This window comes from Giraffa tippelskirchi, chromosome 5, assembly GCF_054371585.1.
Source record: "Giraffa tippelskirchi isolate mGirTip1 chromosome 5, T2T-mGirTip1v1.2.pri, whole genome shotgun sequence".
Taxonomy (NCBI): Eukaryota; Metazoa; Chordata; class Mammalia; order Artiodactyla; family Giraffidae; genus Giraffa; species Giraffa tippelskirchi.
Genome location: NC_137279.1, coordinates 72,253,401 through 72,265,500, shown reverse-complemented (window position 1 = coordinate 72,265,500; position 12,100 = coordinate 72,253,401). Strand labels below are relative to the sequence as shown.

Genomic DNA, 12,100 nt, shown 5'->3' with positions numbered 1-12,100 from the left:
AACCTGACTCACCTGATTAGGTTGAATTCCATTGTTACAGGAAATCTTAGCACTAGAGGGTCTCCTATGTTATTTATATATATTTATGTTAGTCATCACTTTCTATCTCTCCCATTGCACTGAAACTCCCATCAGGGAAGTATTCTTGTAGGTTTTTCTACACCATTTTCTCCCCTAGTACCTGGTGGTGGTACTGTGACTAAAACTTTGAGTTGTTGTTGTTGTTCAGTTGCTCAGTCATGTCTGACTTTTCTCAACGCCTTGGACTACAGCACGCCAGGCTCCCTGTCCCTCACTATCTCCCAGAGTTTGCACTCACTAAATAGGAGAACTAATAAATAAATGTAAACACTTCTCACATGAATATAATCTGCAATACAGTGGAAATAAAATTACAAGCACTTTATTGAAGCTTCAGGAGAGAAAAACCCTGAGAGCTTTCCAGAAAGCAAAGAGTAATAAATAAAAAATGCTTTCACTAAATTAATAAGAATATAAAATAATTAAGCACCATGTTGTCTTTATTTGCTCTCTTACGTTATTTTGTTTCAAAAATATGAACATAATTTTAATAGCTTCCTGCTGGGGACACAGTTCTCCATTTTTTCCATTAAGAGTTTAATCTCTGAATTTTGAAGTCTCCTAAAATGAGATTTTCAAGAAAACATCATTCTGATTTTGCAGGATTCTTCTCTGTACTATGTCATTTATTACCTATAACCATAAGCCATAATGATGTCATCTCTTTGTTTTCACCTAGTTCAATCTGTTTAATCATCTTTCTTATCCCACTGCCTCGTTTCTTTGTTTCCTTTGTTCACTATTTATAGTAGAAAATACATTTTACATTGACCCACAGTACCCATTTTTAATAAATAATTATGGATGAATATGAATACATGCTCGGCATATAACCTGAGAAACAGAACAAAATACAAGATTTAAAGAACCTACATGTATATATGTGCATGTGTGTGTGCTCAGTTGCTTCAATCATGTCCTAGTCTTTGCTACCCTGTGGACTATAGCCTGCCAAACTCATCTGTCCATGAAAATTTCTGGGCAAGATTACTGGAGTGGGTTGCCATAGCCTTCTCCAGAGGACATATGTATATAATATACCCACTCATATATATGTACTGATAATGGCCCATAGGCTTATGAGCCTATGAGTAATTTACAAAGACTGTTGAGCTGATGCTTTTAGTCTGTTATGGTCATTAATGATGAAAGGAGAGAAAATGTAGTAAATGGAAATTTAATGTAAATTCATTAAAAGAAATATATTCTATACGACAGATAATGGACAATGTGGAATCTTTAATTGAGTATTTAATGTAAGAAAGAACATTTGTCATTCTGTTATGATTGGTGTAGCGTACAGCCTTACATAGTTTCTAACTTGTAGGCTTGTAATCCTTCTTTCATTAAGTGAGTGAAAGAGGAAAAAAGTACACTTTAAATTATGTAAATTAAGATGTGAGCTTTTCTAAATGGAGGAATATTTGATGAAAGTGAGACTTAAGAAATAAAATTTACATTAGTCAGTTTTTTTCCTAAGGGTAATTGGAAATTAAATGTTTGGCATTATGGCTTTGTATATTTAGTGTAAAATGGATCCTAATCCTTTATAAATTGATATGAATATGATTTTTGCATACATGTTTGAATAGTTTCTTTAAAATTATCCTGAGTAAAATTTAACAGTATTTCAGTTAACAAAAAAGTAGAATTTATGATTTTTAATGAGATAAAATTTGGAGTCTTCCTTTTCATATGACATGCTCAATTTGGTGATCCATGTTTAAATGATTGCAGTGCTTACGAAAAACTTTGTCCTATTCCTTTAACTTCTTTGTGAGCAGGAAGAGAGGGCTCTTCTTTGTATATCCAGTGCTCAATCTGGCTGCTATGGACCTGTATTTATAAACTGTAGGAAGTCCGTAAAGACCAAAGTATTATATGTGAGGCATATTGATTCTCGTGAATCTGTGGAAGGAACAGTGGGTCATTCTAAAGTACATATTTATGGATTTTAAGAAGGGCTTCCCTATAGCTCAGCTGGTAAGGAATCTGCCTGCGATGTGGCAGACCTGGGTTCAACCCCTGAGTTGGGAAGAGCCCCCGGAGAAGGGAAAGGCTACCCACTCCAGTAGGTGTGGAGAATTCCATGGACTGTATAGTCCAGGGAGTCGCAAAGAGTCGGACATGACTGAGCGACTTTCACTTTCCTGGATTTTTAAGTAATATTAAATTGAGATTAAGGGTAGATACGGAGCACCTTTAAAATGTTGCATTTAAAATTACATCTTTTGATCTCAATGAAAAAGACGGTGGGGGGAGGGAAGAAAAGTAAAAAATCGCCAGTAACTGATAGTTTCATTGTTACATTTCTTCAAGGAACAGTAAGTCCAGGGTGATGTAATTCAGGACACGAACAAAGGTACAAAGTTACCCACATCATTTAATGATTAAGCTAAGCAGTTATTCTGAAATACTCAGAGCACAAACTATGAGTTGATGTTCTCATATTTTAGTTCATAAAACCCTAATACTTTGAGATGCTCTATCAAAAGCAAGAAATTTAGCAGATATGTTTGGTTAATCTATTCTCAGAGATTTGAACTCAACATTAACTCATTAAAGGAACCTTAAAAATCCTTTACTAAATGAAATATACTTAATTCAGAGTCACCAAATATATTTGACTTCAGACCCCTGTGTCTGGTTCACATCTACTGCCAACTTGGCTTTTCAAGGAACATGTGTTGAGATACAAGAGTGTAGCCTAAGAGAACTTTAAAAAGATAGATATAAAAATCCTATAGTAATGAATTGCCAAACTCCAATCACAGTGCATTTACATTAAGGACAACAGCAAAACAAAATACCAAACAAGCAAAAGGACAAATACTAAATGTTACTACCTCAAGGATAGAAAAGAGTAGAATGATACTAATTTCTCATGCATGTCTTTACTATTTGCCTTGTAATAATTGCATATTACTGTTTTTTGGAATTGAAAATATTAGAACTGTACAAAAATTACCATCAGATAATGTTTACCTGAGGAGTGTAGGTATGACTTATTATAGGCATATGTCAGTAACATAAGTTATTGTAATGAATTGGACATAATAGCTTATAGGAGTGATACATTCAATATATCCAAAAATAAAAAAGTTTATATTCCTTTCCTCCTGCAGAATTTCCCCTACTATTTCTTTTCTTATGCTTTCATTATCTGTTGCCTTTATTCCTTGATTACTACAAGTCATATTGAAAATCAACAAATATTGGTTGAAAACCAAACAAAGCATTGTATTGCTCATGTACGATACAGTGTTTTGTTTGGTTTTCATATGGTTCTAGTCATGCAGTCAGACTTTATCCTTACTGATTATGGAAGTATTGAATGATATGAAATCTCAAGGGCGTTTCTCTGTTTCTTATGCATGTTGTTGTTTTTGTTGTTCAGTTGCTAAGTGCTATCAGACTCTTGCAACCCCATAGAGTGTATGTAGCCTGATAGCTTCTCTGTCTGTGGGTTGCCATTTCCTTCTCCAGGGAATCTTCTCCACCCAGGGGTTGAACCGCATCTCCTGCATTGCTGGCAGATTCTTTACCACTGAACCACTTGGAGAGGTAGTAATCAAGTTCTGAGTTGTTATTTAAGACATATTTGACTAGTTGGCATTTTGTCCTCTACTTTGCATAGTTTAGATGCATGTCCAATTGGTTTAAAAAACAAAACAAAACTTGTCAAAGTCCATACTACAAAATTCCTCAAAATTTTTATTCTGTGACAGTGATCTTGGAAATAGTGTCACAAGTCATTATTTATGTAAAATTAAATTGCACTAAAGCAGAAATAACTATGTGAAGGATTTTTGAAATTCCAGTTTAAGCTCAATATTGTGAATATTGACCAAAATTATGAAAAACAAATAAATACGTGTATGGCAAGAATTATTTGCTTCTCAAAATGAATTGAGTTTCAAAAACTGGGTATAGTTAATCTTCATGAGATAGAAAATTCATAAGTTATATAAAATTAAATGTCTATTTAAATGATAGCAGTGAATGTGAATTAATATGTAAAATAATATAAAAAGGGAAAATTGTATATTTCAAAATATTATGATTTTAATGTTTAAATGTTAAAATATTGCCATATAATGATATACTTAGTAGTTACCTAAGTCAGTGAATTTTATAAATAGATACATATATAATATACCTTATACAGTCTTTATATATAGGACTTCTTTTATTTAAGCAATCTTAGTGATAAGTAGTGCTTTTTTAAAACAAGTTGCAAGCCCGATATTGACCTTTTGACCTAGAAATAAAGTGTAATCTTTTTTTTTCCCTTCCTGCATTGCCAAGAATTAGTTGTCAGTTTCTGTAAATGACGACAGTGAACCCTCCAAAGGTCAACTGATAGCAGCGTGGCTATCTTTCTAAATAAAGATAATAGGTTTACCTTGCAAATTGCCTAACTCTTCTTTTTGGAGCCCTCTGTGTTTCCCCATGTTTTTACTTCCCTTCCCAGGTAAGAGTTACAGAGTGAAGAAAAGACTGGACATGATTACAGCGACTCATTCATCCATGAGTGGCTTTCTGCTGCTAACAACTCTGTTAGCACATCCACAGCAAAGAGAACAGGCAGACTGTTTTCTCTTTCTCCACTGTCCCTGACTCTCTTGTTAGTAGTACATTTACACTTCTCACAAGTGGAGAAGGCTTTTCAACACTTTTGTGGATTTACTGGATCCTTATGTTTGAGTCTTTTTTGTGCTTCTTTTTCTTTTATCCTTGGGTTGTCATATAAATAACAGAATTACTTACAAATTTATTGAAGGTTATGTGTCAGGCATTTCACAGAACATTAGCTCACTTAATTCTCGGAATAGCCAAAGGAAGAAGTTGATATTATTACATTTGCTTTTCATTTGCGGAGTATGAAGTTTAAAAAGCTTAAGTAGTTTTCCTAAGTTAGTATTGATCAAGTTATGAATAAATGTTTGATTATTACTTTATGATAGCATTGCCAGTAGTAATAGAGTTATAAAGTTGAGGTCAAACCATTCATTTTAGATTTTAGAAACATTTTTTTGTGTAGACTAAGGTGTCATGGATCTGCATGTCTAACATACAGTACATACCTGGCCTAGTAAACCATTGATAAATATATCTTTATGAATGAACATGACTTACTTTTATAATATAGGTCACCCTTTCTCTATTATGAAACATTTGAGTAAGATGTTATAGAACTTACTGGTTTTATAGAAATCATGTTTAAATTAAAAATTGATAGGTATTTTTTAGTAGAGAAATTATAAGAAAATTATATTCATTTGCAGCTTTCCATTTCAATCACTCAGTACAAATGAATCTGAGTAACTTGTATGCATATTAACTAAACAAAAAGGCAAATAGAACATGATGTGATATTGGTTTATTTTTAAGTCTTAAATTGGAGCAATTTATTTAATTTCAAATGTTTCGGCAGGGAATACGCGATAATAAGGGTTTCTCAGGTTGTCTTAGTGGTAAAGGACCCGAATGCCAATACAGGAGACCTGAGTTCGATCCCTGGTTTGGGACAATTCCTCTGGAAGAGAGCATGGCAACCCACTCCAGTATTCTTGGAGAATCCCATGGACAGAGGAGACTGGCAGGCTACAAGCTATAGGGTCACAAGGAGTTCCACACGACTGAAGAGACTTAGCATGCATGCATGGGATAATAAACAAAAATGTGGTTAGAGTTAGATATCCACTAAAATCAAGCATTTAAATGAGCTTTTTTGTCTTAAATATTATGGCCCAATCACAAAACATAAAATTTGATCACTAGAAAATTTGAAGGTAAAAGAATGTTTACTATTATCCACCAGCTATGATTATCCTACTTCTATTTTCAATTCAGGATATAATTTAAGTAGCTTAACTCAGGTTTTGACTAATGGAAAATATGTATCTCTTTTATTAGAAAACAAAATAGGATATTTCGATTATGAATGTGCTGTATTTGAGCACATTCTTGGATTTACTTTATCACAAAATCTGTGCCCATCATTAAAATCACTTCTGGTTACAGATACAAAATAATAATTAACTGAAATTCTTCAATTATGATCAGGGAGAAGAGGCAGTTTTCATTTAACAATGGCTCGAAAGACATCTGTGAATGAAATAAGATAACTATCTATATTAAAATGGATTATAATCACCAAATAGCTTCAAATCCTTATGTAGCACATTGTAGCATTCACAGTGCTAGGAAAAAGAGCTAACATATAAGTGAAATATTAATGTTTATGCATAATGCAATAAAAGGGTATTTCAAAGCTAAAAAACTGTCTTAACTTCAAGAATTATATAATAAAGTAACAGTAAACTGTCTATGTATCTACCTGTCCTGAAGGTTCCCTTTTACATTCCCTCAACAAAAGTAGTTGAATTATTGTTTAGATAGGTAATCTATGTGAATATAAAAATATTTTTGTTTGTAGAGTAATATGAGAGGTAAGTAATAGAAGAGTATTATGTTTTCATATTTCTTTAAAACATTCCTAGTTCTATTGCCTATAACCAAAATAGTATGTAATCAGTTGTCAGATACTCTTAACATTTTCCACATGTTGTAGGTGTTCTACAGCTAGTATCAGACAGTGATGCTGTGTCCATATAATGTGATTAGGCTGTCTCTGCTTCCTGCCCCCTGTCTTTTTGTTAAACTTCCCCATGTATTAGTATTTACTTTTGTATAATAAAAACCTGCAACAAGTAATTTCAAAATACTTTTTAAATTTAATTTTGATAATTCTAGAAGAGATTGGCAATGGCAACCCACTCCAGTACTCTTGCCTGGAAAATCCCACGGACGGAGGAGCCTGGTAGGCTGCAGTCCATGGGGTCGCTAAGAGTCGGACACGACTGAGGGATTTCACTTTCACTTTTCACTTTCATGCATTGGAGAAGGAAATGGCAACCCACTCCAGTGTTCTTGCCTGGAGAATCCCAGGGACGGGGGAGTCTGATGGGCTGCCGTCTATGGGGTCGCACAGAGTCGGACACGACTGAAGCGACTTAGCAGCAGCAGTAGCAGAAGACATTTGAAAGACATTTTGCTTAAACAGTATGAAGATCCTAACTCTGAAATTGATGTTAGCGCAAATTCTGCAAAATCCCCTTCTAAACTGTTTCTACCTTTCAAGTAATGTGATTCTTTACATAAATACTACAGAACATAAGGGAAATTAGTATTTTCAGAACTTAATGTGAAAGTGAATTCCAACAACGAAGTTAAGATTACAGTGTTTTGTAGGCAAATCTCTCTCTAATATTTGAGAGTAATTTGTTTCTTCTATAAAAGATAAGCCGCATGCTTTTGTTATTATGATGGTTATATGAATAACCTGATTGACTGGACTTAGTATTAATGCGTGCAAAGTTCACTAACAGTGTCATGAATGGGATTTCAAGCAAAGCTTTTGATTAGAAATAATGAAATATAGCCATTTTAATTTAGTAATTTTTAATTATGCAATTTGCTTGCATATTACCCAAATAGAATGGGTTTCAATAAGTGAGTGCACTTCAAATTTCCAAATTTTGTATTTATCATGTTAAGCAGTATTAACTGAACAAATGCCGGAGTTGCAAAAGTAAATAACTGAGGAGAATAAAACCCAATTTACTTGTTTATAAGAACTTGAATATTTCAAAAGGTGGTGGGAAAGTCATTTGATTCTTTTGAGAAAGAAGTATTTAGCCTTGCCCCCAAGTTATATTAGCTTCCACCATTAAGGCAATGGTCAGATAAATACATTTGTGTGCTTTTTCTTTTCTTTAATGAATTGTACTTAGTTTATAGCTTAACAGGCTAAAGAGCTTGGCCATTCAAATATAGGTAACAGAAGGAAATATATTTTACATGCAGACTCTCATTCATTCAGGAATTATTAGTGAACATCATTATGTTCTTGGAACTAATATAGGTGTTCAGGCAATGCGAATGAGGAAAGCACATGACTCTGTCCTAATAGACTGCATTCTTACAGAGGTTTATGGACAATTGGCATCAAACCCAACAAATGACTAAAACTATTTTTTTTTTAATTAAGCACAGTAAGAAAGACAAGGTATATATGATGGTCAGGTTAGAAGTAAAGACTTGAAGAATGTGAGGAAATATCCATGAAATATCTGGGCAATATGTTCCAGCCAGAGAGAGTCATCCATGACAAGACCCTGAATCTGGGTGATGCCTGTTATGTTGGTCAGAAAGCAAGAATGCCAGTGTAGCTGGGGCAGAGCAAACCACAGGGAGAAAACTAGTGAAACCACTAGAAAATTAGAGAAAACTAGAAATCTAGTCTGAAAGGCATACGGAGGGGTCAGATGGAGGACTAGGCAAGAGACAAATGAAAGATCATTAGAGTTTAGTCTTACATGGAATAGGGTTCCTTGTTCCAGGGGTTTAAGTAGAGAAATAACATGGCCTGACCCAAGTTGTCAAAGGCCAACTCTGGCTCATGTGTTGAGTATAAGCTGTTGGAAAAGTAAAGAATACAAAAGTAAAGATGTCTTAAAAGGCTGGACAAGTAATTTCTGTAGTTTAAACATTGAATAGCACATCTTCTTGGTCATCATAATCAAGCCGTGTGTGCTTGTTCTGCATTGAAGTCAGAAGGAATGTCTAGAAGTATACAGCAATTTCCTTTGACAGGTTTAGAGAGGTATAATTTACATGCCATAAAATTCATTCCTGTTAAGCGTAAAATACAACCATGTTAATATATGTACAAATTTCTACAATCATCACCACAGTCCAGTTTTAGAACATTTTCATCATCTTACTCCCAACATTAGTTCCAAGCAACCATTAATATGTTTTCTGTGCTTTTCTGGACATTTCATGAAAACAGAATTATACAGTATATAGTATTTTACATGTGACTTCTTTCACTCAGCATCTTTCTGTGGCTTATCCATCTTTTAACATGCATCAGTACTAGATTCCTTCTTATTTTATTGGTGATTTTTTTTTTAATGTTCCAAATCTCATTCTTCTCCAACATTGCACATATATGCATGTTTTATAGCCTCCCTTTTTTTTTTAGCTAGTAGCAGTACTATTTCCAATGCTATTTTAGCAATTCTACTTTGGGAAGAGCTTGTAACATTTCTAGCTTCTCCCTTACTTTCATACCACCGATAGCTTTGTACAGATAATTGATGTACCTAAGACTCCTTTTGAGAGTCACCTTGCAATGTTAACTCCTCAAACCTTTCTTGTATACAATGGTCCCTCTGTATTCCAAGTTCCCACATTTGTGGATTCAACCAATCACAGATTGAAAATATCAGGGAAGAAGTTTCTGGGACATTCCAAAACCCAAAAGTTTAATTTGCTGCATACTTGCAACTATTTGCATAGCATTTGCAACTAATTTACAATAAAATTTTTTTTAATAAATTTATTTATTTTAGTTGGGGGCTAATTACTTTACAATATTGTAATAGTTTTTGCCATACATTGACATGAATCAGCCATGGGTTTACATGTGTTCCCCTTCCTGGACCCCCCACCCACCTCCCTCCCCAATAAATTTTATAGCGTTTGTATGGTATTAGGTATTATAAGTAATCTAGAGATGATTTAAAGTATAGATGAGGATGTGCATAGATTATATGCAAATACTATGTCATATGAGCGACTACAACATATGTGTCCCCTGAGGGGACCTGAAACCTACCCCTGGGAATACGGAGGGATGACTGTGAAACACACACACATGAAATATATACACATATGTCTATACCACACATATATAACTGAAAAATATCTGTCTGTTAAAAAAGAAGATTATTGACTATTGCTATTTTGATGAGTAGTAGATCTAGTGGATTCTAGTGTCTATGTTTCCCTGACATGCATTCAAAATGTTTGTGTAAGTCACCCATGAAATTCCGCCTATTCATTCTATATACTATTCAAATATGCTTTGTGATTTGGGGCTATAGATTTTGGCTACTAATAAAATAAGACTATTTATCTTTGATGTAAGAAAAAAAAACTTAAAAATACTTTCTTGAAGAAAAGTATTGAACAGTTCACAATCCCAACTACCAAGTGGCTTTAGGAAGTATGCCTTGGCTCTCAGAAGAATGATGAGAAGTAATGTGCCTGACTTGAAAGTTTTCACTGTAATGCACCTTTGTGTCTTTAGCATCTGTGGAATCCAACATCTGGAACGGATAGGAAAGAAGCTGAATCTCTTCGACTCCCTTTATTTCTGCATCGTGACATTTTCTACTGTGGGCTTTGGGGATGTCACTCCAGAAACGTGGTCGTCCAAGCTTTTTGTGGTTGCCATGATCTGTGTTGCTCTTGTGGTTCTCCCTATCCAGGTAAACACCACCATGTTAAATTTTATAGAAACGTGCAAAGTCTTATGAAGTCAAATCTTCCACATTTAATTAAAAATGCAGGGTGAGTTATTAACTATATTAACATGCTATTATATCATCTGGTCAATTATTAAAATTGTCTCCAAAATGCCTTTTTAAATTATATTAGAAACATGAGGTTTTTTCCCTTCTAGTCCCAATTGGTAGCTCACATTTCATTTCAATTTTTCAAGATGCTTTCTTTTAAATATAGAGTATTTACATTAATTATCGGATTGTAGGATAGTATAGTTTTTAATTATAGCATGTTTGTACAAGGAAATAAACTTGTGAAGCATTGATTTCTTTTGATTCTTGAAACTACAACTAAAAGCCATATGTTGTCATGAATAAAAATTGATTAAATATGTTGGTCAACTAAAACAAAATCTGAAAATGATACATAGCTAACGTTGCATTTTGGAGATTGGATAAGGAAGCAAAGGCACAGAGATATAAAATAAGACTGAACACACATAGAGGCAATCTTCAACTTTTTCCTATAATGAATTCTGGGTGTCCATGGGTGGGCAGGTCATAAACAGGATGTGGCCAACACAAATCAAAATGTATATTCTATTATACAGCCATTTGCCAAAGTTATTGAAATATCCTTTCCATAGATGTAAAAATGATCTTTCCACTCCTATCCAATTATGCACGTCATCCTCAATGACACCCCTCCCCCATGCCCTCAGCATTCCTTTAATAACAGCTACTTCCTTGGTGGCTCAGTGGTAAAGAATCTGCCTGCCAATGCAGGAGACATGAGTTCAGTCCCTGAGTCTGGAAGATCCCCTGGAGAAAATGATGGCAACTCACTCCAATATTCTTGCCTGGAAAATCTCGTGGACAGAGAAGCCTGACAGGCTACAGTCCATGGGGTCGCAAAGAGTCAGACACGACTGAGCATGCATACATGCACTATAACTGGAACATGGCCTTGTGTGTGTGGTAAGGTTATCTCCTCTTGAGGGCGATGTGGGCTGAATTTGACAGAAGAATGTGAGAGGAAAAAGTGAGACCTTTCTCTTTAACCAGGTGCATGACATATATGGTTGCATACTCTACTGGACAGAAAGCAGAAGTACAGACCTCTTAGTGCTCTGTTATGATACAGTAGGAAAATCTCATTATTGTTTCCCAAGAGACCTGAAGGCCCTGGGAGGCATTAGCAAGTCTGCAATCATCCCATGAAGAGTATTGTTGAGGGGAACACTGATCATTTCAATCTAAAGAGTTTCATCTAAGAAATTGAGTTATACCCAGTAGACAATAGATGGATTGCACTGATTTTTATTTTCATGCCCAGTTCTTTTCATTCACATGTGGAAAATGCATTACAGTTTGAACAGCTTGCCTATTTGTGGATGGAGAGACAAAAGTCAGGTGGAAACTATAGTCGACACAGAGCTCAAACTGAAAAGCATGTTGTTCTGTGTGTCAGCTCACTGAAGATTGATTTACTCATGGACTTTTTAAATGAATTCTATGCCCATCCAAGACTCCAGGTAACTTTAAACGGATCATACCTAATAACATTGGCAACATCAATTAATGATAGTACAGCCTGTGTTCTGGAGGATTTTTATTTATATGCTCAAATTTAGAGAAAATGAATAACTACAAATATA

General features: G+C 34.6%; 1 protein-coding gene across 3 annotated transcripts in view; it reads left to right on the top strand.

The window, feature by feature from the left end:
• The window catches only part of LOC145507225 (potassium channel subfamily T member 2), a 406,914-nt gene that overhangs the window by 202,460 nt on the left and 192,354 nt on the right, over positions 1 to 12,100 (top strand). For all 3 annotated transcript variants that reach the window (XM_081493298.1, XM_081493297.1, XM_081493299.1), the window contains exons 9-10: positions 10,247 to 10,427; positions 11,813 to 11,977. In XM_081493298.1, coding sequence (XP_081349424.1) covers positions 10,247 to 10,427; positions 11,813 to 11,977 — 346 coding nt within the window. The remainder of the gene's footprint in view (positions 1 to 10,246; positions 10,428 to 11,812; positions 11,978 to 12,100) is intronic.